This window comes from Labrus mixtus, chromosome 22 (genome assembly GCF_963584025.1).
Source record: "Labrus mixtus chromosome 22, fLabMix1.1, whole genome shotgun sequence".
Taxonomy (NCBI): Eukaryota; Metazoa; Chordata; class Actinopteri; order Labriformes; family Labridae; genus Labrus; species Labrus mixtus.
Window position 1 is genome coordinate 21,270,064 of NC_083633.1, and position 27,133 is coordinate 21,297,196.

General features: G+C 42.9%; 4 protein-coding genes across 5 annotated transcripts in view; 1 reads left to right on the forward strand and 3 right to left on the reverse strand.

The window, feature by feature from the left end:
• Positions 1–3,078, reverse strand: part of ptprr (protein tyrosine phosphatase receptor type R) — a 29,660-nt gene extending 26,582 nt beyond the window's left edge. The window contains exon 1 of the mRNA XM_061030006.1: positions 1,919–3,078. Coding sequence (XP_060885989.1) covers positions 1,919–2,003 — 85 coding nt within the window. The 5' untranslated portion in view covers positions 2,004–3,078. The remainder of the gene's footprint in view (positions 1–1,918) is intronic.
• A 1,165-nt stretch (positions 3,079–4,243) lies between these two features.
• Positions 4,244–10,125, forward strand: LOC132956519 (tetraspanin-8-like). The gene is made up of 9 exons (XM_061030022.1): positions 4,244–4,405; positions 5,787–5,852; positions 5,956–6,072; positions 6,299–6,373; positions 6,622–6,717; positions 7,643–7,756; positions 7,836–7,874; positions 7,963–8,046; positions 9,168–10,125. Exons 1-9 carry the CDS (start codon positions 4,346–4,348, stop codon positions 9,330–9,332), a joined length of 816 nt encoding a protein of 271 aa, XP_060886005.1. The 5' UTR covers positions 4,244–4,345; the 3' UTR covers positions 9,333–10,125.
• Positions 10,126–14,697: 4,572 nt separating this feature from the next.
• rab21 (RAB21, member RAS oncogene family) lies at positions 14,698–21,186 on the reverse strand. Its single transcript, XM_061030025.1, has 7 exons — positions 20,754–21,186; positions 17,212–17,271; positions 16,982–17,089; positions 16,778–16,841; positions 15,585–15,639; positions 15,407–15,495; positions 14,698–15,075 (listed from the first exon to the last, which is right to left on the reverse strand). Exons 1-7 carry the CDS (start codon positions 20,889–20,891, stop codon positions 14,936–14,938), a joined length of 654 nt encoding a protein of 217 aa, XP_060886008.1. The 5' UTR covers positions 20,892–21,186; the 3' UTR covers positions 14,698–14,935.
• Positions 21,187–22,280: 1,094 nt separating this feature from the next.
• Positions 22,281–26,215, reverse strand: tymp (thymidine phosphorylase). 2 transcript variants are annotated; one of them, XM_061030020.1, is made up of 10 exons: positions 26,116–26,215; positions 25,866–25,988; positions 25,580–25,782; positions 24,645–24,743; positions 24,073–24,202; positions 23,880–23,998; positions 23,379–23,541; positions 23,022–23,249; positions 22,652–22,792; positions 22,281–22,577 (listed from the first exon to the last, which is right to left on the reverse strand). In XM_061030020.1, exons 2-10 carry the CDS (start codon positions 25,981–25,983, stop codon positions 22,429–22,431), a joined length of 1,350 nt encoding a protein of 449 aa, XP_060886003.1. In that variant the 5' UTR covers positions 25,984–25,988; positions 26,116–26,215; the 3' UTR covers positions 22,281–22,428. The 2 variants fall into 2 exon arrangements, with proteins under 2 accessions (XP_060886003.1, XP_060886002.1); XM_061030019.1 differs by having other exon boundaries at positions 26,098–26,215.
• Between the last annotated feature and the right edge of the window lie 918 nt (positions 26,216–27,133).

Genomic DNA, 27,133 nt, shown 5'->3' on the forward strand with positions numbered 1-27,133 from the left:
ACCTATTTGGTTTTTTGAACCAGGCTGTAAACATGTTAATCTCTGCTGTAAAAACAGGCTTTTTAGAATGGGTGTGTATGTGACTTCCTGTGCTTCTGCAGCCAGCCTCTAGTGGACACTCCAGGAACTGTTCCTCCGGGTCCAATAAAAAGGCCAGAGAGTGATTCAAATGGAGACTGATGCAGAGCTGTTTGCTGACAGAGCGTCTGTTAGAGTCAGCTGGGCTTTCTGGCAGAAAATAAACGAGAGACAGACGATAAGAAGAAGAAGAAGAATCTCTGACGGCGTCCTCTGACTTCTGTCTGGCAGACTGTCGGCCTGGCAGACACACCACTGTTTGTCTTAGCTGTTCCAGAGCCAAGAATCTGTTTCATCATCCACAGACTTCATGAACTGGGACACAGCGTGTTTTAAAAAGAAGAATATGCAATTAAAATAAGTGTCTAAGCTCTTTCTTTGGTATTCTGATCAGCCATGAGGCAGCTGTTTGTCAAACATAAAAACATTATATTTTTGCTGTGTTGGATTAAAGAAACACTCAGAAGGTTTCAGCGGACTGAATCAGTCCTCAGAGACGGCTGTGGAGCTGACACAGCTTCTCGCTGTTTGGCTTCTTTTCTCCCTAGCGACAGCGTCCTGGTTGCTATGCACGACACTCAGCTAAGCTGCCCTCTTATTGGACAGAAGAGTCAGCCCTGCCTGGCCTCCCGAGGGGCCATCAGCCAATCACAGCAGGAGTTGCAGAGGACTGTACAGTAATTCTGTGGGTAAACACGCTCCCCAACACACCAGAATACAACCGTCTGTTTGAGTTTAAAGGTCCAATCAGTGAGATGATAAAGGTATCTTACTATCTGATCATTAAGGAAACATGTTGAAGTGCTGGCTTCTCTGACGACAATGCAGCAGTCAGTATGTCCTCCTTCTAACTTTAGATTCTGCTCCTGAATGCTCTGGATTTGTTTGGACCAGAGAAGGTAGGCGCTTTTAAGACACGCCCCCACACGGCCGTTTTGGACGCCCCTCTGTTTGTCAGATATGAGAGCAGTTATCAGGTCAACAGGTGTTGCAGCGATGGAAGCGGGCAAGAGAAGTGGTTCAGATAGAAGTGATTGTACCCGACCTAAAAAGCCTCTGCATGTTTCTAATAAGCTCCACGAGCAGAAACGTGCTCAAACTAGGATCAATATTGGAGATGCTTTTGAAAAATGGAGAGAGGTTAGAACACAGAAAGGTTTACAGACCCATGCAGAGCTGGATAAACACTGAAGCTTCAGAGTCCACCACATGGTGACCTGAGTGAGCATCGAGGGGGGGGGGGGGGGAGACAGCTCTCTATGATGTTTAGAATTTAGACTGCAGTACCCATTTTAAACACTAGGGGTCAGAGTTACATATTTACTTGAGAATTCACGAATCAATGATAAAAAATGAAGATCAATCTTTACTTTTATATTTCAGGATAAACTATTTTATAGTAAATACTTTTCCAGTATCTTCACGTCATCTTTGCAGGAAGTTTTCAGTGTTTCAGGCTGTGAGCAAATTGAATGTCAACATAAGCTGCTTCAGAGTATATAATATTAATGAATCTGGATTTAACCTTCATGTTAATACAACACATCTTTATGAGTATCTAGAATAACATGTGAATGGTTATGACTGTTAGGATTTACAACACCCTGACTGCTTTCAAGGCCTGATTTAAGATCGAACCGATAACAGGTCCTCACAAATAGAAATGTATTCTTTAAGTTATGAAGGTTAAGTCACTCATTCATCCGAAGGGCACATTCATTTAGTCTGTAAACATGCACATGTTCAGGATCATTCTGGGTTATTTTAAGGTGAGTGTTTAATATCTAAAAACAGGCTCATTATTTGTCAAATGTGTTTCCAGGCAGCGCAGACAACATACCTGTGATCAGCAGCTGTGTCCACATTAGATTTAAGAACAGAAACATGGTGAGGAATCCTCCCCGCCCTCTTCTTCTTCCACTCATCCTTCCGTTTCTGCAGCTCAGCTTCTCTCACCGCTGGAACAATGCATGGAGGAGAGCAGCTGGTGTATTCCCGTGCATGTGTCCGTGGATCCGCAGCATGCAGCATGAAGGGAGGCGACGCTGCTGCAGGAGCTCCGGAGATCCGCAAGGGCGACTACCCCGCACCCCCTCCCCCCCACCGCGACGCTCCTTCCCGGGCAGCGGAGTCCTATAGCGGCCGCTCTGCAGCAGCTGAAGCCCCGGGAGAAGCAGAGGTTTCCTCCATGTGAGACTCAGGGAGGACGGAGAGGTGTGTGTGGTTAGATTCAGGTGGAGACAAGAGATGTTGATGATGATGAGAGGGAGGAAGGGGAGGAGAGGGGGCGTGGTGAGGAAGAGAAGTGGAGGAGGATTAGTCATTCATATTTTAAGAACTAACGTCAATTATTTGTTTTTAATATAAAATTCAAATAAGAACAACTAACTGAGATGTGTTATATTGAATGTTCAATAAAGTGGTAGACATGTTCAAACTGTTTGGTTAATTGATGCTTAGAGATTAGACACATGACATGTCTATTTTGACCTCTCTATGGTTGAGGGGTCAAAATAATGAATGTGTGTTTTAAGGTTCATTAAACTGGTCTGGCAATGGAAGGTCTAAACAAGTCTTGGGAAGTTGTTCTCTGTGCTTTGCATGTTTCACTGCAGCTCCAGTCTCTTTAATAGCTTCCAGATTTCCTTTCTGATATTAATCTGGATTTTAAGAAGAGGAAATGTCTGAAGAAGCTGTTGAAGGCCATCAGAAAGGTGGATATGACATACTGTAAGGTTTGCAGCATGAACTGAGTGAATACAGCGCCCTCTGCTGGTCAAATGACTGAGGTGCAGGCATGAGACAGCTCTCATTCTCAGTGCTTGTTTTCACCCAAACGGGGGCCTGGTCACTCTGGAGAGCAGGAAGTGACGTTTGACTGCGCTTATGAATTTCCAGGGAACTCGAGTTTTTATTTTTTATGACTGGTTCATTGACCATAACAGGCCTTCCAGGGGAAGAATACGTTTACATTCCATTTTAAGAATAAAGTCAAAAAGTCCAACATATGTTCATTCTGTAATTAAAGAAAATCCTCCTTCACATCTGACGATGACTAAACTATTAATATCAATCTTTAATTTCTACTGAATGCTTGTTAAATCAAATGGTCTCCAGTAGGTAGCACACTGTTTAAAACCTCAGTGACAACAAAAGAACATGTCCATGCATCACACCTGTAGTGCACACTACACATGTAGACAGTGTGCAGGTGATTGTCAGCAGGTCCGCTGGATTCATTCTTCTCCACAACAAACTTATGAAACATCGTCGATGGGCCCGTTAAGGTCTCAGTCACTTCCGGGATCTGAGAGGTTCATGTCTGGGCATCGCCCGTCCCTGTAATCCCAAACAGTGAAAGTGGAATTTTCCATTTACTTTCCCGGAATGGAGCCCTCCCTCCTTTTCCCTCCCTCCTTTTCCCTCCCTCCTTTTCTCTCCCTCCCTTTCTCTCCCTCCTTTTCTCCTCCTCCCTTTCTCTCCCTCCTTTTTCCTTTTCCCTCCCTCCTTTTCTCTCTCTTCCTTTCTCTCCCTCCTTTTCTCCTCCTCCCTTTCTCTCCCTCCTGTTTCCTTTTCCCTCCCTCCCTTTCTATCCCTCCTTTTCTCCTCCTCCCTTTCTCTCCCTCCTTTTTCCTTTTCCCTCCCTCCCTTTCTCTCCCTCTTTTTCCCTCTCTCCTGTTTCCTTTTCCCTCCCTCCCTTTCTCTCCCTCTTTTTCCCTCTCTCCTGTTTCCTTTTCCCTCCCTCCCTTTCCCTCCCTCCTTTTCTCTCCCTCCTTTTCTCCTCCTCCCTTTCTCTCCCTCCTTTTTCCTTTTCCCTCCCTCCTTTTCTCTCTCTTCCTTTCTCTCCCTCCTTTTCTCCTCCTCCCTTTCTCTCCCTCCTGTTTCCTTTTCCCTCCCTCCCTTTCTATCCCTCCTTTTCTCCTCCTCCCTTTCTCTCCCTCCTGTTTCCTTTTCCCTCCCTCCCTTTCTATCCCTCCTTTTCTCTCCCTCCTTTTTCCTTTTCCCTCCCTCCCTTTCCCTCCCTCCCTTTCTCTCCCTACTTGTTTTCGATTAAAACACGCCCCTCTTTAACTGACATCCGAGAAACGGTTCCTCGTTCCTCACGCAGTTTACGGGAAGCCCCGCCCCCTCCACGCATCGATCCCTCCTGTCTCCTAAAACCGGCGGGCCTTCCCTCCTCCGTCCTCACTGTGACTTTGCGTTCATCCGGATCGTTTCAGGACCCGAACTCTTCTCTTGTTTGTTTTTGACTTTTTATACCGCAATCATGAATCAAGTGAACACGTGCCTCAAACGCATCTTCACCATCTTCAACATCTTCTTCGCGGTGAGTCTGACAAACCGTTCAAAACAAACATGGCGGCTCTTTAGTCAACATTCCATTCGGTAGATCAAAGGAGGAATATAAAGTGCGCAGCGGCGCTTCTTCCTCAGTCATCGGGACTCGGTTCACATCTTCTTCCTCAGTCATCGGGACTCGGTTCACATCTTCTTCCTCAGTCATCGGGACTCGGTTCACATCTTCTTCCTCAGTCATCGGGACTCGGTTCACATCTTCTTCCTCAGTCATCGGGACTCGGTTCACATCTTTTAAGTCTTTTTATTTGTACATAAATATTCAAATGTCTTACAGTGTGGCAGATCGTCTTAGTAATGAAGAAAGTAACTTTGTCCGTGTGACAATTTAAACTTCAACAGCAGCTGGAACAGAGAAAATAATGGAATTTAAAGTTCGATTAATATGAATAAAACGAACTATTTAATATAGTTTAATGTGTTAAAATCACGTGTGACTATGAATCTATTATGTCATCTTATCTCACAAGCGTCTGGAACTAATTAGTGTTTGTTTTCCCCTTAAAAAGTCTTTAAAATGATTGTAAATAGTTTTTATAGTCTTTCAGCTTTAGTTTGGGTATTGTTGCTAAATATGGGTTTATTTTTTAGACGACAAAACAACAATTAAAGTTAAAACTTAAAAACATGTTATTTAAGGTGAGCTTATTAAAATCAGGTGTTTTTAAGCCCCTTCATTCCGCAGTTTTTGGACTTTGTTGTCATGAAATGGGCTCAGTTTGACTTAACCCGGCTTTAAGACACGATATTTGAAGTGTTTGTTTGTAATTCCTCTCAGTTTATGTAACATCTGTATTTAATGAGCTGGAGACCAAAGTTTGGTATTTCCGCACTGCAGTTTCATAATGAACAGTAACATAACCCTAATCATCAAATGTCCTCTCACAGGTGTCATCATAATGAGAATGAGGACTCATTTCATGTATTTTATTCAGAATTCATCAATAAACTGATACAAAGAAATTGATGAATCATTTAAATCCTCTGTTAAAGACTAAAGGAATCAGTAAGCAGCTTCCTGACATCGGCAGTTCAAAGCAGGGTGAGGCGTAAAGGTGTGGTGAAGTCTGAGCCGCCATCCAGGTAGCAACTGAGGCATGACGGGGTCACTCCAGCCTCGCTCTTTGTGTCAGGGCGGAAACCAGCTGCGTTTTGGTGTGAGTGTAGACGTGGAGGCCGTTCTGTTTATTCACCTTTATTTCACGCCTCGGCAACGCCATAAAAAGCAAGTTCAAATCACAAACTGGGACACTGATAGAAGATTCAATAACTCCAACGTTCTTGTTTGTTATCAACCAAAATGTAATAAAGTTGTTTTGTTTTTTATTGAATGAGTTTGTTGTCTGTTTCAGATTGTCGGCGGCACCATCATCGGGCTCGCTCTGCTGTCTCAGGTCTACACCAACATCAATGGCAATGTAAGATCATTCAATTGATTTCGCCAAAATTGAATATATATCTCCGGGGTTTTTTTACGTTTCTAAATATTGTGTACCTGTATGTCATCCTTTCTGCGTGCAGTTGGAGGGTCGGACCACAAGCCTACTGCTCCTTTACATTGTGGGCGGCATCACAATGATCATCGCCATTTTGGGAGCCTACGGCGCCCACAAGGAGAACAGAGGTTGCATGATCGCGGTGAGTACAAACTGTGTCACCGCACAGGGAAGCACAGGATGATGAAACTGCAGAAAGAAAAGGAACTGAAAGAGATTTTATTTCCAAATCACAGAATCATAAAGAGTTTGGTGTTTCACACGATTGATGTCACCACTGCAGCTCAGCAGAACGCCAAACTGTGAAAGACTCTGTGAAACTAAAGTCTCTGAAATCAAACTTATTCTGACGTGTTCTGTCTCTGCAGTTCTTGGTTTGTATGGTCATTGGATCGCTGATGCTGCTCCGCGCCGGCATCGTCCTCTCCACCAACCGCTCGCAGGTAATAGCTCTGACGCTCTTCTACTGTAAACATGAAATCATGGCGGTCAGTTTAAAGTTTCAATAATCTGATCTCAATCTTAATTTATGAGATTTAAAGGTCAAATATAAATCTAAACTAAATCATACAGATGTGTTTCAGCAATTCATTTATTTTCCACAACATTGAAACACATCTGTCGGCCGTTAAAGGGTTAAAAAGCGTTCATCTCCTCGCCATGTTCATGTGAACTGTGTTTGTGTTTGTAGCTGGAGCCCACACTGAAGGAGAAGCTTGAGCTGCTTGTGCCTCTGAACCAAGCAACACAGGAAGCCCAGGATATGGCAAACAACCTGCAGAAACTGGTAACACACACACACACACACACACACACACACACACACACACACACACACACACACACACACACACACACACTGTGAAATGAGTGAAAATGAGCCACAGATCTTTTTCTGTATTCCATCATATTTCCTCGGTCAACATTCCTATCATTGTTTTCATGTTAGCTTCGTCTCTGGTATTTATTCTGTCCTCTCCAACTTTCAGCTGAGTTTGAATAATAACTTCTTGTTTACTTATCTTGATGTTGAATTATTTTATTACCGTCCTTCCTGTTTAGGCTTTTGTTCTGACATCATCGTCATCAGTTCAGTTCAGATCTTTATTGTCCCTGGAAGGGAAATTTGATTTGCAGCAGTGGACACAAAAACACAACAGATAAACAAACATAAGACAACACAAGCTGATGAGATACAACCAAGAAATCTAAAACTCAATAGCTCTGCTTGAAAGTGCAGTCAAGGATTTAAAGAAGATTAAGAGCAATAATTGCATGAGGAACATGTGAAAATTTAAATCTGTTTGCCTCATGGGAAGACTTTCACAATCTCAAACCAAACGGTGTTCTTTAGATTTGTTTGTAAAGATCTGTGGTCGAGGAAACTTCCCGACACGATTGAAGAAACCGTCGTCCTACTTTAAACCGTGTGAAGCGTACATGTGACCTGGAAACTCAGAATACATAAACACAGGTTACTGCTTGGGGCTCCAGGCCAGTCAGGCCCCCCGAGGGCCAACAAACTTTGAACCAAAGCAGGGGCTCAGAATGTGCAAGTTTTACAATGACAGTAAGATGCCTCCCTAATGGGGCCCCATCAGGATCCACTTGTCCTGTGAAAACTTAAGATGGTGTCAGAAGTGTTTGCTTCTGTTTCCTGACAGATAAATGTCAAACCTCTGACCTCCTTCTTCTTCTTCTGTGGTGTATAGGCACAGTGCTGTGGTCTGTTCAGCTACGAGGACTGGAGGACCGACATCCCTGACTCGTGTGTCTGTAACGACGAGGAGGTGATGGAGGACTTGTGTCATACTGTCACCTACAGGGTGAGTTTCAAACATTCACGTTGAGCTCCAAAATGCCGATGTTCATAATGCAGAATAATAAACGTCTTTCTCATGACAGTCTATCATGCTGACTGAGACGAAGAACATCTACACCGAGGTGAGTTAACCACAAACATTTCACTGTGGATATATCTCACTCCTGTTAAATATCAAATCACTCATGGCGTTCTCTCTCTCGTCTGCAGCCCTGCTTCCCCATCATCATACACTACCTCCTGCTGATCATTGACATCATGGTCGGCATCATCTTCTCTCTGGCTACCCTGGCGGTGAGCACAATATTTATTTATATTTGCGGACGAATTTTCTCAAATACAACAATGTAGACGAGGTCGTTTGCTAAATGAAATAAAACTAAAGGTCCGATCAGTGAGATGATAAAGTGACCTTACTATATGATCAGACATTAACCCTCAGGCATCAGTTTAATTTACGACCCTCTTAAGTCATTAAGGACAAAAATGTCCACTTCCAGAAAACTGATATAAAAATAGAACAGATTGATATTTATTTCTGCATAAATCTCTTAAACAACTCCAGCCCTGCTCAAAACTACCAAACATTGAATAATTATCAGGAATTTAACCCTTTAAATGCCAGTTTGGTTACATGATTCTGTCATTTAAAGGGTTAAATTCCTGATAATCTGTTCTATTTTTATAGCAGTTTTTTGTAAATTGGACATTTGGGCCCTCTAGTGTCCAAACAGGGAACTACATTTTCAATCTGACACTACACAAAAACTAACAATGCATCAAAGTCAGTATTTTGGATAATCTTTGACATATCCAACACTGATTTAAGAAAAAATCCCCCAGCCACCAAATATTTGTTTTATGGAAAATAACTCATTTTGTGTTTTTTTTCATTAATAACAACAGTGACATCAAGTAATCAAACTGACATTTAAAGGGTTAAATTCCTAAAAAATGATTGAATGTTTGGTAGTTTTGAGCAGGGCTGAAGATGTTTAAGAGATTTATGCAGAAAAAAGTAGTTTTTTGTAAGTGGACATTTTTGTCCTTAATGACTTCAGAGTGTAGTAAACATGTTTCAGTGTTCTATTGATCTATTAAAAAATAAAAAGTGCATTCCAAAATGTGTCAAGAGACTTTCTTACAACAATGTGTTCCATGTGCACTAACAGACTAAATGATGACCAGATGAAGAGGAGACATTTGACCAAATGGACAAAAATGTCCATAATGAGTCATGAGGGTTAAAGAAACGTGCTATGTTGAAGTGCTTCTCTGACAACAATGCAGCAGCCAGCATGTTTTACCTGCACGCTAACCCGTTAGCTTCTTTAGCGCTGAACGGCCCCTCCACTGCCTGTAATTCCACATAAAGAATTCAGTATTGATCACCTGTCTGTGTTTTCCTCCTCCAGCTGCTGGGCCTGGCTCTGTCCTCCCTCATCATCCATCAAATGCGTCATCCCAACCGGGCCACCGTTGTGCTGTCCGTCCCCGCCATCTTCGCCCCGTCAATGCCCAAATACCAGGAGCTGCAAAACCCTCCACCCAAGTACCAGGAGAGTCCTCCACATTACTAGAGGAACAACTCCTCCTCCCTCCGTCTGTTAGCCTAATGTTCAGGGTCGTTTACGGGGTCTCTCTGTTTGTTGTGCCTTACACACCTGACGACTCCCCAAACATGACGGAAACTGTAACAAAAAAAAACCACTGGCTCTTCTTATCACTAGCAGCTTCTGCAGCTACATTAGTCTTTATTTTGAAATAATTACAAGTAGACCATGTCAGGGGGGCGGGGCTTATTCATCCCCTTATCTGCTTTTTTGGTACGAGGGGAGGACTTCTTCTAAACAGCGTGAGATCCGTTCTGAAAGATTATTTTGCACTCACCAACTTTTACACAATGCAAAAAAAAAATGCACTTTTTTTAAACTTTATCGCAAAAAAAAACAAAATCTGCAAATGGCCTTAAATAAACGTCAGTCACTGCAATATTTTTAACTGCAGTGATTCTGACAGCAAAGAGCTTTACGAAGGTTTTTAATCTGCCTTCAACTGTAATCATCCCTTCATGATGCACAACTCCCTGAAAGAAACAACCAGAAGGCTTTATTTTGAAAAACACCCTGTGCCCTGTGATTACAAGGCTGTCCAGATAAATTGTGAAGTTAGTCGGAGCTGTAAGCCGCAAGCGAGTTGAATATTTTTTTTTTTTGTGGTGAAAAGGGGAGAAAAATAAGTGGAAGAAGAAGAAGCCAGTTAAAGTCTGAAACTGGAGAAAAGGGAGCTCTAATGTTTGTAATCTTTTCTTTGTATCATGTTTGATTCTCCTGCTGTGAGCTGAAACTGTTAGAAATAAAAACGATAAAAGAACCTGCCTGTGTGTCATACTGAAGACATGTTATCAAAAACCTACTTCTACAGTGTTTCAGAACAAACCAGAAAACAAGTGGTTGTTTCCTTCTTAGGAAACGAGGGAGTGTTCTCAGGTTGTAAATAAATACGTTTTTATCTTTCTCTGTTTCATTACAAGAAACCGAAGTTTTTAAAGAGGTCATATTCTGCCCTTTTTGGGGTTCGTATATTTAATCTATGTTCCTACTTTTGTACGTTCACAATAGATAAAGTTATAAAAAAGTGTCTGTTTTCATGTCCTGCTCCTCCTTGCTCCCTCTACGCTCTGAGTCCGTCAGCTACGCTCTGTTGAGCCCACACTGTTAGACCCCACGTGGGCCAAGTCTGCTCTGATTGGTCTGCCGATCCGCTCTGTCGTTATTGGTCAGTCGCTCAGCACGGTTCTCGGAAATGTCCCGCCTCTTTTACCATATTTGGAATGCAGCCACTGGCTCCGTCCGAGGGGAGCATAAACATTAGCACCTTAGCACTACTGTGCTACCGCAGGCTACGGCATATCGTGGGCGTGCTACAGAAGTTAACGGGCGTGCAACATGAGCTGCAGGGCCACAACGAGCCAATGGGCTTAGATCAGTGATCTCACACTGACAATGACGTCGGACTGACACATTTTTATGGAGGGGGGCTAGAACCGAGCGTTACATGCAGCTAATGCTACAGCTAACAGGAGGACGTAGGAGAAGCTGTGTTTCCGCGGACTTTGAATTTTTGCACATAGATGTGCCTAAACATGCACAGGACACTTGGAAAACACACTAAAGAGCATATAAAACCAGAAAAAGAAGAATATGGGACCTTTAAGAATAGATAGAAGTGTTGGGAGGAGAGAGCGGGGGGTGAGGTCACTTCGACGAGGAGTGCAGCGTTCAACCTAACCACTAGGCCATCGTCGCCGCTGAAACCAAAATTTGCAACAACAAAAAAAAACGCTTCTTTCGACCACTGGTTATCTGTTTTTCATTTTTGTTTTGAAGACCAATATCTGTGAATAATACACGGATTGAGAAAAGCCAAGAGGAGTGAGCCAGCATCGACCTCCGGGGGTCGAGCAGAAAGAACAAGTCAGGTACACAACCGTTCAGACAAAGAAGGGAGGAGAGTTGAAGCCTTCTCAGAATTACCCGTGACGCATTGTGGAGTGCAGAGCGCCGTGTTTGAAACCACAGCGTTCAACTTCATCGTTTACCACAGTGTGTCGAAAAATCTGACTCGCTCCAGTTTGACTTGTTCCCTTTAAAGTTGTTTTTGGGTAATCCTGCTTAAGCACGGTACGGGACAACAAGTCCTGATAAACTCTGACTTCACATCTCTAATAATCTCTGAGGACACGATGAGCAGAATGTCTGTTATGTTAGACTTAACCTATCGTGACCTTTAGTGACCTTTGAGTCATCATTCAGACCCTCAAATAGAAAGGTTTAAACCTGAGCTCTTCTTTCTTCACAGATCATTCCCCGTGTTTTTAAAGATGTTTTTGTGCATGTGAAATAACGACAATGTGTGCGACACCTTCAGTGCGTTGTGTAAATCGTTATAATTATTCTTTTATATGTTTACAAAAACACTTTGACACGAGAAGTTTCAAAAATTACATCTTCAAAAAAAGTGCTTTTTTTTCTTTTTTCTCATCCGTCCTCGTTTTTCCATCAGAACACAAACGGCGTCGATGTTTCTCATGAAGGCGGCGGAGAAACTGTTCCGTGTGTTTTTTTTTTTTTTAAAGTGAGCAGAGCGAGTAATGAAGCGTGTCAGGTTTCCATCACGGCCACACGAATATAACTTATTAAATAATCGCTTTCAACTTTTTATTATTATTTTAAAAGAGAAACAAACAAAAAAAGAGCCTCTTACAGAAATCAACATGCATGGTGTTATTCCTCTGTGTGTGTGTCTGTGTGTGTGTGTGTGTCTGTGTGTGTCTGTGTGTGTGTGTGTGTCTGTGTGTGTCTGTGTGTGTGTGTGTGTGTGTGTGTGTGTCTGTGTGTGTGTCTGTGTGTGTGTGTGTGTGTCTGTGTGTGTGTGTGTGTGTCTGTGTGTGTGTGTGTGTGTGTGTGTGTGTGTCTGTGTGTGTGTGTGTCTGTGTGTGTGTGTGTGTGTGTCTGTGTGTGTGTGTGTGTGTGTCTGTGTGTGTGTCTGTGTGTGTCTGTGTGTGTGTGTGTGTGTGTGTGTGTCTGTGTGTGTGTCTGTGTGTCTGTGTGTGTGTGTCTGTGTGTGTGTGTCTGTGTGTGTGTGTCTGTGTGTGTCTGTGTGTGTGTGTGTGTGTGTGTGTCTGTGTGTGTGTCTGTGTGTGTGTGTGTGTGTGTGTGTGTCTGTGTGTGTGTGTGTCTGTGTGTGTGTGTGTGTGTGTCTGTGTGTGTGTGTGTGTGTGTGTCTCTGTGTGTGTGTGTGTGTGTGTGTGTGTGTGTGTGTGTGTCTGTGTGTGAGTGTGTGTGTGTGTGTGTGTGTGTGTGTGTCTGTGTGTGAGTGTGTGTGTGTGTGTGTGTGTGTGTGTCTGTGTGTGAGTGTGTGTGTCTCTGTGTGTGTGTGTCTGTGTGTGAGTGTGTGTGTGTGTGTGTGAGTGTGTGTGTCTGTGTGTGTGTGTGTGTCTGTGTGTGAGTGTGTGTGTCTCTGTGTGTGTGTGTGTGAGTGTGTGTCTGTGTGTGAGTGTGTGTGTGTGTGTGAGTCTGTGTGTGTGTGTGTGTCTGTGTGTGAGTGTGTGTGTCTGTGTGTGTCTCTGTGTGTGAGTGTGTGTGTCTCTGTGTGTGAGTGTGTGTGTGTCTGTGTGTGAGTGTGTGTGTCTGTGTGTGTGTGTGTGTCTGTGTGTGAGTGTGTGTGTCTCTGTGTGTGTGTGTCTCTGTGTGTGAGTGTGTGTGTGTGTGTGTGTGTGTGTCTGTGTGTGAGTGTGTGTGTCTCTGTGTGTGTGTGTCTCTGTGTGTGTGTGTCTCTGTGTGTCTCTGTGTGTGAGTGTGTGTGTGTGTGTGTCTCTGTGTGTGAGTGTGTGTGTGTGTGTCTCTGTGTGTGAGTGTGTGTGTGTCTGTGTGTGTGTGTGTCTCTGTGTGTGAGTGTGTGTGTGTCTGTGTGTGTGTGTGTGTGTGTCTCTGTGTGTGTGTGTCTGTGTGTGAGTGTGTGTGTGTCTGTGTGTGTGTGTGTCTCTGTGTGTGTGTGTGTCTGTGTGTGAGTGTGTGTGTGTCTGTGTGTGTGTGTGTGTGTGTGGAGAGAGGATGAAGGAGAAGCTGCACACCGACGCCGTCATGACGTTTAAACCTAAAACAATCAGCGAATAAATCAAATGATAACGAGTTACTCGACTCAAAGCCAGAACAAGTCGAGTCGTTTTTTAACATGAACGAACGTCACGGCTGTTTACGACACGTTTAATCAATAAATCTTTAAACGACCTGATTGGATTCACGTCTTTACAGATATTTGATCTGATTTAGTAAACAGTTTTTTATTTTAGGAATAAAAAAGAGTATTTCATTAATTTAACAAACGGGTGAATTTGTACGGAAGCCCGACGCGGACAAACTTCCTTTGACTGTTTTATGAGAGGACGAGTTCTTTCAGGTCGTCTCCTCGAGATCCGGACGGATTCATGTTTTTATCTCCAGATAACGACATCAACGCGCCGAGATCTTCGGGGAAAACAACAAATTACATTTTCACAGGGAGTTAAATTAAGACGCACTTCCTCTTCGGGGCTTCAGTTTTATTTTGAAACCAAAAATCAGTCGATGACAGAAAATTACAAAATAAGACGTTTGATAAATGAGTTTTTAAACATTTACCCGTTTCTGATTCTCTAACGTCATGAAGTTATTTAACTTTCAGAGGAAATAATGTAAGTGGTCAAACTGTCACCATTTTCTCAGATTTTCAAAATAAGACACCCTCCAGCTGTTAATTAAACTGAAAAAAAAAAAAAAACTTCATCATCCTCGTTTCAATTTAGTTCCCAACAAATCTATATTTTTAAATTAAGTAAATATTACGTTAATAACGAGCCTCCAGTTTTATAATTTAGTGTTTTAAATAAAAGAGGAGAGATAAGTTTAACCCGAATGATTTTTTAAAAGTTGTTGATTGTTTAATTTTTTTAGATGTCACCCAAGTGAACTTTCTTTTTCTTTCTAGGTTTTTTAGTTTTTCTGCTTCATTTAGAACCATCTGAAATAACGAGTAGAAGAAGTGAAACAGGAAGCAGCTGCAGCTTCTCTGAAATGTTTTTATATTCGGTTTTAGTCGAGTTGCTGAAGTGTTGTTAATGTTTCCTGCAGTGTGGCTTTCCCTCCAGCAGGTGGCGCTGTCGGCCTGCTGCTCCTCTTTGAGGACGAGAAGCTCGTTTCTATTCTCAGATAAATACGATGATTAATGAAGACGTTTATACAGTTTGTGTTCGTATGTTTGGATGCATGAAACAAAGAAAAAAAGAAAAACTCTGGAGCCGTCAGAGTTCTCCTTTAATTTAAAAAACAGGAACAGCTAAGGATCGGAGAGCTTCTGTGTCCATCGTCTCGGACAGAAGTTACAGGAATCAAAGTGCTGAAAACGTGATTTTAGTCGATTTTAATCTCTGAAAACACACTTTCTTTTTAATCATAAATTACTTTTACTTTGAAGGGAACAATGATAAAACCCATTTTAAATATATTTCCCATGCTCCTTAGCAGCAGAGGCGGTACTGAGTGAACAGATTAATTTAAAGATTTTAGAGCCGACACCGTGTGAATATGTCTGCAAGCATGTATGACAGAGAGAGTGTGTGTGTGTGTGTGTAAAAATGTGTGTGTTAGCCAGAAGAGCAGCATCCACCCGCCGGCGTGGCTTGTGGTTCATCATCGACGATCTGTACGCCCCGCCTACTCGATGCTGATTGGCTGGCTCCGTTGCCCTTCAACCTGGCGTCTGCCTGAGCCGTTTCCATCATCCCTGAAAACAAGAAACGAGGATTTAAAATCAGATTAAACAACAAAACCTTAAAGGAGCAGTCTGACACCTAGTGGTTAAAATGGGTACTGCAGTCTAAATTCTAAACATCATAGAGAGCTGTCTCCCCCCCCCCTCGATGCTCACACAGGTCACCATGTGGTGGACTCTGAAGCTTCAGTGTTTATCCAGCTCTGCATGGGTCTGTAAACCTTTCTGTGTTCTAACCTCTCTCCATTTTTGTGTCCTGGTTGATTTGTGAAAAGATTAAGACTTCAACTTGATCTCAAGCCTTCAGACTCTTCTGTGATTGGTGTTTGTGTTCATCGCTTACTTTTACAGAGATCCAGGAAGAGCTCCTCGATGCCTTTATTTAGCTTGGCTGACGTGTGGTAGTGTTTGGCTCCCACTGACTCCGCGTAACTGCTCAGAAAAAAGAGGAATAATGAGCTCAAAGAACTCGCACAACTCGTTATACCAGTTGTCTGTTTGTGTGTTTATCCCGTCCTCACCTCTCGGCCTCTTCCACTGAAACGTGTCTGTCTTTGTCCAGATCTATTTTATTACCTGCAGAGGACACAAAGACACGACAGATTAAAAACATTTCCTTATTCGTAGAACAGTGCAGGAAAAATAAAAAAACACCAAATCACAACAAAGAAAAAGTCATAAAGAGGTGTCAGAGGAACTTTAAAGGTCGTGTCATGTAAAATCCTCTTCTCCATGTTCCTCTAACTCTAACATGTGTCTCTAGTCTTCAAACCCCCCAATGATGAGAAAAGTCCATCCTCTCCGTCTTCTACCTGCTCCACTTTTCAGAAAATGTGTGCTCAAACAGGCCGTTTGGAGATTTTCCCTTCATGACATCACAAAGGGCAGTAGCCCCTCCCCCAGGTGGGTGACACTCCCACAGCTAGGTGTTTGTTCTGCCCTCTGAGTCTGCCTTCTCACCGTAAACTATAGGACATGGAACGAGAAAGCCCCGAGTACACCCAAACCCTTCCAGAGAGGGGGCGTGGTCAGACACAGCTCATTTACATATTTAAAGGTACAGACACAGAAACAGCCTGTTCTGAGCAGGGCTGAAATAGAGGGGTTTATAGACATGATCAAATACAGGATCAGAGTGGATTTAGAACAAGAAACTTCACACACATGTTTTGAGGAGCTGAGACTTATTTACACTGAAGAAGAGGAGGAGGATATGTCACCTTTAATGAGTGAAACTCAGCTGAAGCTTTATGAAAATGTCCCACTCGTATATCTGAAGGCAGACAGGTTTTATTCCCAGACAACTGGATATGTTCTTTTATAGCTTCTCGATAAGCATCACACAAATCATATTAAGACTACGTTCAGATCGTAAATGAAAACTTCATGACAAACACTCAGCTCTCATTATCAAACGACAGATATTCTGGATTTATGACTCCCCCTCAATAAAACCCATGATGAGCCGTTAAGCATCAAAACAACATAATCCAGTTAAAACAAGAAGCCACACGTAGTCGCTGTGGCAACGGGACAAACAAACAAACATGAACGCCGACGTGGAAGTGTTTGCGAGGGCATCAGAGAGAAATGTGATGTTTCTACCCGGTGGGCTGGGCGTGCGTCGGCAGTGCGTACAGAGTTATGTGGAAATTGGCAGTAAGCCAGAAGTCAAGAATACATTTGGTGGTTAATGAAATAAAGAACGACTTACCTACTATACATAAACAAATCTCGTTCCCCAACATTTTCCTCAACTCTTTCACCCAGTTCTTCACCTGAAAGCACAGAACACCAAAATCATCATTTAGACCTCCAAATGACTTCAAAGAAATAAAACTGAAGACGTCATCCATGTCCAGTTAGCAACGTTAGCAACAGCGCTAGTTTGGTTACGAAGTGTGAAGCGAGCCGTTACCTTCTGAAAGGAGTCTTCGTCTGTGATGTCGTAGACTAGAATGGCTCCGTTGGAGTCTCTGTAGTAGATTGGACCTAACGCATGAAAACGCTCCTGCCCTGCTGTGTCCTACACACCACACACCCCACACACACACACACACACACACACACACACACACACACACACAGATGTTATTCATGTTTATATTTTGACAGTGATGGCGGTATGACAGCGGGGGGCGCTCTTACCCATATGGCCAGGTTGACTCTCTTTCCTGTGATGTTGAGCTTCTTTGTGAGGAAGGACGCCTGCAGAGGGAGACGAGGACACCATGAGACACTTCAGAATTAAAGACGTTTACTTACGACCACGATAGAGTCCGATCGACTCCATCAGGGGCCCCGCCCTCTGGAACAGCTGGAGGGGAACTGGCGGCCCGGGAGCCATAGATGACCTCATTCCTCACTCAAAGTGGCCCGCCACTTAACTCCATAAATCAATAAATGATAAACATGAGGTAACATGACAGACTGCCCTGTGGATCGGTATCGGCTCATTTTCATGGGGGTAACTTCAGGACCCAGCTGACCGTGACGCCACCTGCACACGCTCTATTACAATCAATACTTTCAGACGCTTTAGAAAAAGCTCTCACGGTGTAGTTTAAACGGACAGTTCCTGAACGCAGCTCAGATAAATTCCACAAAGGTCGAAGTCCTTCTGGGTGAAAGGTTCAGCGTCCCCTCGTCTCGTCAAGCTTCTGATTTATTCGACGGTTCGGTGGGAAATGTCTGCCGGCTCAGAGACAGATTCATGAGTGTGTGTGTGTGTGTTTCTGCAGAGGACGGAGTGTGTGAATGTGTGTGAGCTCACTCAGCTGACTCGCTGTGTTGTTGAACATGTGCTCTGACCTCTAAAGAACAAACAGATTTACTTTATTTCACCGTTATTGTCCGGATTAGTTCAGTTTGTTTCCCTGATATTAAAGTCAAACTAAAATAAATAAAGAGAGATTGGAAACAAATCAGTAGGCAATAGATCTCTATGGCACATTAACAAAGGTAAACTGTTATTAGTACAGCCAAAGCACCGGACAAATGGAGAACGTGAAGTTATTAAAAAACGTAAAAAGTGCGGGATGGGACGGGATTATGTTTGTGGGATTGGGCTGGGACTCTTATTTCTAGATTATTTCTTAGACTATAGACATGATTTCAAAACACTATAAACGTTGCATCCCTTTACAAAAAACACAACACAAAGGATTTGGGAAAAGTTTGACTTCAGGCTTTAACACAGGAATCCAGGAGGATGTCAGAAACCCCAAGGTGTTTGAACGCATCACCATCTTTAACATAAACAACAATGAGTCCTCACTGTGGATGATCGATTCAGTGGGAAGCGACTGGAAGTTATTATTGACGCTTCTAATGGAAACGCTGCATCATACTTCCTGGATTTCACAGAGAGGTAGAGAGAGAGAGAGAAACGGCTCTGTAACCTGATCGCTGCAGATTAACAACCAAAACAGAAACGTATGAGCTGAGCAGCGGCCTCTGAGCCGGTCTGGAATCAGATATGCAAACACACGCAGGCTGTAAAAGCTTTTTATCAGCTCTACTGAGTCACAATCATACACAGAAATTATGAAAACTAAGTTTGCATTTTGAAAGGTCTACCTCTACAACGTCACTAAAAAAAACTCACTGATCGCAGAGAAACATCTCCTTCAATCACATTTAATCATTTTTTATATTGTTGTGTTTTTAAAGGATGTATGATGTTTATCACCTCATTCACGCTATCTGTATAAAAAGACATGAAAATAATATATTGCCATTTGTCATTCAGTTCTTTGCTATTTACATGACATGCCATAATGATGCCGCTTTAACTAAACTCAATCAATTCATAAACGACACGTCTATCCCGCTTTCCACGCTCCCTGCGTGTCAGAAACGCACACATATTTATCCACAGGGGTGCCTCAGGGCTCTGTGCTCGGTCCCCTTCTCGTCTCCATATACACCACCCAGTTTAGCGCAATAATCCGCTCTCGTGGTTTCTCATGCCACTGCTATGCTGACGATACCCAGGTCTTCCTGTCATCCCCGCCCAAATGACTCTACGGTCTCAGAAAGAATGATGGAAGAATTCAAGAGTTTTCTGCAAGTGTGAAAGCCCTAACTCAGAGATTATTATGGTCTAAAAACACGTGGTATCAAAAGTGTCAAAGATTTTGACAGCCTTAAAAAGAAAACCCACTCAGGTAATAAAAGAGTAACCTGTTTGTTAAATTAAACAAAGAGAAGGGTGAAGTAGAGGTGGAGGCAGAAGGTGAGCACCTGTGGGTGAAATAAAGACAGGAAGTGAAACTTATCTTTTATTTGTCGGGTGGTTTATGCGAAAAAGAAAGTGTAACTGAGTTATCGGCTGCACACGAATAAAGAAAAATCAATCAATGAATCAACTCGACCTCGCTGACAGATTATGGATGAAAAGAGAATCTAAATACTAAAGTAAAAGTCATTATGTGTTTAATCTTGACTCCAACATGTTCTGATGTGAGGCTGCATTAAGAGCAGTGTGTTCTCCTTCACTGCAGCAGAAATCTGTTGAATGGTTGATGATTTATGTTCAGAAATTAGGCCGGATACATATTGAATTATGAATGAGGATAACATTGATTATTAACGCTGTTTGTGATGTCTGTGACATTTTTACCCCATACCATGTTAACAGTTAGAACGGGGGGAGACGAGAGCCATGGCCATTGTTAAGCCAATGTGATAAAGGACGCAATAACACACACACAGAGTGGAGACCTCCGTTAGTAACGATGTAAGACTGGATGATTTGAATTGGGCTTGTCGAAAACCCAGATTTTCTCTTTAACTTACTCCGCCAGAGAGTACGTTAAAGACTCCCCTTGGACTCCCGTAGTTCTCATCCTCCCCCCTCGTTTACTTCATACTGAGGAGCTGGTTGGCCCCCCTGGTATGTGCCACCCAGCCGCAAGTATTTTACTGGAGTTGTTCTGCCTCATCCGTACTTCTGCTGTACCCTGAAACTGCAGAGAGCACTTTAAAGGACCAATCAGAAGCTCACACACACTGCAGGACGTAGTGTGTACACTTACTGCTTGTACCTACACTGAAATAATGGGAGATCATATTTTTAGGACATTTTGACAAACCCTATTACAAACCTTTTTCTTCACCTCTTTTCCCTGGTATTTAAAACAAGTTGAAACAGACCCCATATATTTAGCTTAGGGATGTATCTGTATGTATGCATGTAGGTATGAGGGTATGTATGTGCATATATATATGTTTGTGTGTGTGTATTATGTGTATGTATATATATGTATGTGCATATGAATAAATTAATGTTTTTATTTCTTTTCATTGCCTGTAAAGCACTTTGGTCAGTTTTTAAATGTGCTATACAAATAAACTTGATTTGATTTGTGGAATCGAAACCGTCAAAACATTTGTATACATATATATATATATATATATATATAGTATATATAGTTAGATTTTTACTAAAACTGTTTCTAATAAAAAATGGTATCATGACAACCCTATTACAACTCTAGTACAGCGTGACGTCACCTCGGGTTTCCGGTACGACCCGAGCTCCGCAACACGCGTACCCTCAAGTGACAGCAACACAACACCCCCCACCTCCACCTCCACCCCCCACCTCCACCCCCAGATAAACCACACAGGAGCTTCACCTGTCACAGCTTCTGAGTCAGCGTCTCACCTGTGTGAGGTGTCCTTACCTGTAGAGTTGTGATGTGTTTGTCGTTGAATTTGTTCTCGCAGTATCGCAGCACCAGGGATGTCTTCCCCACACAGCCTTCCCCCAACAGCACCACCTTGAACGAGTAGGTTCTGCCGCCCGTTCCTCCGGCAGCCATCGCTTTACTGAAGAAGCTTTTTTTTACCAAAACAAGCTAGCACTGCTAATGCTAATGAAGTCCTGCGCAGCTCACATCAGCTTCCGACTTGAGAAAAACAGCTCAAATCAGGAGAAGAACACCTCGACAACATACGCGAATCTCCCTTTCATCAATATCCACCAACAGGTGTAGCGGAAATGTGTCTGAACCGTGAGCTAGTTCCCCTTTCAGCCTAATATGAAAGCCTGGTTTTCACCCAACTAATGGCGTCTCTTTGAGCTACTAGTTAGCCGGCTAGCTTTACCAAAGATCGTCTATACACAAGAAGATGCACCTATCAATTCTATGCAATCAGCGGACATCCCTGCGCTTTAAAGATACTGCTCGTGGTCTGTTATCATCCTCAAAACGAGTGTATTTTCTTTAATGTAACGTATTTAAGATGAAACTATACCGGAACCTTCTGCTAATCTTTTCTGGGCTTGAGTCATAGCCAGTGATCACTCAGAAAAGTTGGCACCAGGACTCGTATCAGAGTGAGAGCTCTGGGCAGTGGACTCATCTCTGCGGCGTCACATGATGACGAAGTCGGCTGCCTGTCACAACGCTCAGTGCTGCTGGGGGTTTCTGATATTTCACATAAAAAAGAAACAGATCCGGAAAATCATTTAAAAAACTACTCATGAGATGATTATATTTTAATTATTCACAGATGTTTAGGCTAACGATTTGCTTGGATGGCACACCGTAACATCTATAGGCAACATTTTAGATTTAGAAAACAATATATTCTTAGATTTAGTTTGAACAAGTATAGGGTTTAAAGGTGCAATATGTAACTCTGACACCTAGTGTGTGAAATTGGTTCTGCGGTCCAAAACATTGGAAAGAGCTGTAGGTAAAAAATGTTATTCATTTACGTTTTCATTTACAAATCAGTGCCTGGCGGGCCACACCAGTTTAAAAAGTTTGGACACGCCCCTGGATACATGTACCATGTTTTTACATAAAATTATCTACAGTAAGATTGGGAGGAATAAGTGAACATGTCAACATTAAAATAAAGAATCAGAGATCTGAAGCTTAAAAAGTAAATAAAGACCTCATTAATCTGGTTTCATCATGACGTCCTCTGGAGCCCTCTAGTGGTCACACAGCGACATTACTCATTATTTAATCTACAAACATAAATAACTTGTTACAGACACGTTGCGTTCAGGATCACCCACAGAGTCAGGAAACAATCAGTGTCTTTTTCGGCAGGAAACAGAACAGCAGCAGCAGAGTGCGTGTTAATGAGACGTCGTTTATTCACATTTAATTCACACGAGCAGCCGTCGTTATGATCATTTCACTTCCTGTCTCTTTTAATTATTGGATTTAAATTAACAACAGCACAACACATTAGAGGATACTTTTAAACTGTAGTTTTGCAGCTTGACATTTATTATTTTTGGGCTTTTGTTGCGTTAAAATCTGCCGTTAAAATTGTTAATCATAACATTTCTTACTTGATTCAAATTTTAAAATTCAAACATGAAGGGAGTCTGGATATTCAGTTTAGCATTAGTTCCTTCACTAATGACGTTTTGTGTTGTGTTTGTGCGTCGTCATATTTCCCCACAGCGAGCGCGCTCTGCAGTCGACTGATCTGGTCTGGAGTCGGAGCGGGATCCTCGTAGTGCAGCCGCAGCCAGGGCTCGCCTGAAATTACACGAATCAGACATCAGAGAAGGTCCTTGAACTCACCGTCATCATCCTCATCATCGATCTCTTACCTTTCACAACCCTCTGACCGAGTGACACCAGTAGCTCCGCCCCCACGCTGTGATTGACAGGTTCTCCGGCCTTTGATCGCCCCGCCCCCAATTTGTGAAGAATTTCAGCGAGCACCAAACCGTCGAAGTCCACGGCGACACCTGCAGGAGGAAACGGAGGGATTAATGAATTTGTCCGAATGACGTATAACACGCCCCCAAAATTGACCAAGCTTGGCGTGCACTCACACAGGGCACCATTTTCACCGTACCAAGCTGCACGCAATAAACCTAAACACTACATACTGCAGTGGGCGTGGCTTCTGGTGGTGATGAGCCCAGGAGGTGGGGCTTAGTTTGAATGTTGTGTTGTGTCTTGTGACAGTTTTACCCTCTGCTGACGTCTTCAGTTCCTTCTGATGTTTGGCTTTTCTCAGGACGCTGTAGTAATCTGAGTGGGCGGAGCAAAGCGAGCGAGCCGTCTCTTTGGCCACGCCCTGTTTCTCCATCATGGCCTGGAATTTAGACAGAGCGGCTCCACCAATCACAGCCTCGGAAATCTTCTTTCTGCCCTCTGATAGGTCGGACGCCGAGCCGATCATCGTCAACAAACCGCCGCCTGAAGAGACGGAAACAAAACAAGTGAAGAATAATATCGACATTACTTTTCAAACGTCCGCTGAAAAAAAAAAAAGAAAGTTAACTTAATGATTTAATGTCGTTCGTTAATGTCAGGTCCTGCCGTTACCCAAAGTCGTGACGAGCTCCATCAGGTCGGCGGGTCCTCTTCCCTTCAGCGTCTCCAAAGACTCGATCACCTCCAGGCTGTTTCCTACAAATCGACCAATCGTAGCATCCATACAGCTAAGCACCGCCCCTGTACGCATGCCCAGGCCGTTTCCTGCGTTCACCTTTAGTCACACAGTAACCATTAAATCAAAGTTATAACAACAGTTTCATTTGTTTTAGTAATTAAAGCTCCTGTGAGGAACTTTTGGATTGTGTTGATTTTGGCGCCCCCTGTGGATAAATCTGGACTTTTTATTTATTTTATTGTCTTGTGCATGAGTAAGGACCTGATCACACAAATAACCGTCACTATTGGCGCGGCAGCTCCAAAAACAACTGAGTGCATGTGAAAAAAACCATCTGGGCGCGCCTGTGGAGCCGGCCTGCAGCTTGTTTGTAATCACTTTGTTGGACAGGTATCTTTTAAAAATGAGTAATATGACAATGTTTTATTCCTTACGAGAGACTGGGCTAATTCTTTAGCACTCTGCAGGTCTTTATAGAGAGCGGCTCGACCAAACTTCACATCCAGAACCAGAGCGGACAGAGACTCTGCGCCTTTCTTTGAGATGATGGATCCTGAAACGAAAACAACGTCATGTTTTAATATAAATTAATATTATTATTCCATCCTATATTGAGTAGTTCAATACCAGTAATCAGGGGTAAACTGTCCACAGTGCTGGTGGCGTCCCGCAGGGCATACAGGACTCGATCTGCGGGAACCAACGTCTCCGTCTGACCCACAATGCAACAGCCCACCGATTCCAGGATCTCCAGAATCTGCACAAGTAAACTTCTATTAATGACTTAAATACAGACGTAAAGATGCTGTCTGAACTGTTCAACTCTGAATGACCTGAAATATCCTCAAAGTCAAACTCTGTCCCAGGTTTTGTTCATTGGTTCTTTCTTTGGCAGCTCAATGTGCCACAAAGTGTAAATCTACTTCTGAACTACAGGATAATCTGGTTTATTTGAGGTCTGCTTCCCGCTTCCTGTCAGTCGTAGTGTTCACGACTCGAGGCTGCTCAGAACAGATGATTCTTGTTTGATTGTGAGTGGTATAAAGATCCAATCTGCCCAGGTAGTACCTCTTCTTTTAAACATTGTAAACGGTAAACAACGGTTTCTTTGGTAAGCCATTGTTATTAGCTTAATGCTAACATGCTAACAAGCTCATGTGTAGCTTTAGCATCTGCGTTGTTGTTTTTTCTTGTGTCACCTCTGTCGCTGTTTGCTGGATGTTGTATCCTGGGATTGATTCCAGTTTATCCAGAGTTCCTCCTGTATGAGCTAAGCCCCGCCCACTGATCATAGGCACCTGATCAGACAGAAACACACACCTGCAGGGTTATGATATCACAGAAGAAATGACCATATAAGACTCTATATAAGAACAGGACAAAGCCCGTTGGATTAATCAGGGAAGACAGTGTTGAAGTGTCTTAAACCTGCAGCATTTCTAATGGCCAGCAAGGGGCGAAAGAAGTCCCATTGTATAGAAGTCTATGATACAATGCTCCGCCTTCTCACTTCATTCATTCTTTAAAGTCTTTATTTGTGATGTTTCACTCTTAAATGTAGAAATCAAGTATCTCCTCTGAAAATAACTCTGTGAGTCATGACTGTCTACAATGGGTGTAACACCCGAGTCCCACTGTCTGTGATGTTTTCAGAGTTTTCAGAGTCCTATCTTCACTTTGTTTACATCGCCGGGACGGCCGGCTGACTCCTCCCCTCACGTATAAAAGTTGTTTAATTGAGGGACTAGAGAAAAGAAGAATAACATACTGTACTCACTGCTTAACTGTGTTTCTAGATCACGCTCATTTCAGGTAAATTTACATGCAGTGTGAAGATACGAGTATAATAAAGATCGCTAGCATTAGCATGCTAACACAACAATGCAGCGCGAGTTGTTTTGTAGTTCAAGTTAGCTTGAAATAGCTGAAAAGTGCAAGATGACGTCAGAGGAAAATATGAACATAGCTGACATCACAGAGGCTACATTCAATTATTTTATGCAGTAAATATAAATCAACCAACAGCATGTGTGTGTGTGTGTGTGTGTGTGTGTGTGTGTGTGTGTGTGTGTGTGTGTCTGTGTGTGTGTCTGTGTGTGTGTGTGTGTCTGTGTGTGTGTGTGTAGTTGTGTACCTTGCATCCACAGGCAGCTAGCGCCGGCGCTAACACCAGACTGACTTTATCTCCCACCCCTCCTGTTGAGTGTTTATCAACTACATGCCCCTCCCACTCCTTTGGCCATGACATCACCTCCCCCGATGACATCATCTCTCGGGTCAGGGTCGTGGTCTCCGTGTTGACCATCCCCTTCTGCCAGATCGCCATCAGCATGGCCCCTGACGAGAAAAAACGCAGGTGATGAAATGAGATCAGATTCAGGGAAACGTTGAATCTTTAAAATGTTTCAAAGTTTTTGTACCGATCTGACATTCCTGAATGGTTTTGTTGGTCACGGCCTGGATGAAAGTTTTGATTTCCTGGTCACACAGCTCCTTTCCGTCTCTCTTCTTCTTGATCAGATCCGGGATGGACTCCATGTTGTCTTCCAAAACAAACAAACAAACAAACAATCAAGCGGAGTACGACGTAATAACTAAAAAGCGACAACAATGATTCCAAAATGAAAATAAAGATGAAATATTCAAACCTACTCATCGTCTTTGTCACACCTGAGCAGGTAGAATAAAGTAAAATCAGTTATTCATTGCAACATAACAAATCATCAACAGAACCAGAACATCCGGCTCTACCTCAAGAGTCACAAACCTGAGAGTCAAATTTGACCCTCTTTTGTCTTTAAAGTCTCACACCAAACATCTCATTCTTCTTCCTCCCTCTAACATCTCAAAAGTTCGTCCTTCACTCGCTCTGCTCGTCTCGTCTCACTACAGCATGTTGGTCGTTTATAAAAAGGGCAAAAGACTAAAGTATTGCTACCCTTCTCTGTGTGGTGGTGACTGAGTCTGCAGAGTCTGCAGAGACTCTGTCCTCTGACTGGATCCACGTTCAGAGGCTAAGGTCCTCGAAGACGGGTTCCCATGTCCGGGTTGTTCTATTCTGACCCACTTGACGGGTGCTCGCAGCGTATTTGAAATGGAGCAGAGCGTAGCGGCGCTGCTGGCACGCTACGGGGACGGACTGCGGTGCTTTCTGTGGAAACACATTTATTGACTAGAGCGGCAGTGTTGGGAGTGAAGAACATAAAAGTTGTGGGTCAAGAAAGGGCACAAACATCAAAAAAACAAACAAACAAAAAACTGTTTCATGAACATATTTTGGATATTTCCAGTTGCCCCAGCATACAAGAAAAGTTACCAAACGTCTTCGACCCAAAACTTGAGCTCCAATTTTTAAATACTGGAAGTCTCCTTTCAAAACAAAGCTTTAAAATCAATATATTTGGATCTAAACTCGTCCAGCACAATATTAACCTCAGGGATGTCGAGGAGTGGAAGCTCTAAATGCACACACACTTTAAATGTGTAGTAAGGTAAAGGGACTTCATTACAGAAAACTTAAGAAAATGAAGCTGATTTTAAGGATAAACATGAAAAACAAAGATCCTCTTAAAGTGACGATCTGAGCAGATTCTCGTCCCTCTTGGACCATGAGGACACACACTCGCTATAAACATGGAAACAAACACACAACATGTTTCTTACCTGGTCTGGAGCTCTCAGTCAAAGT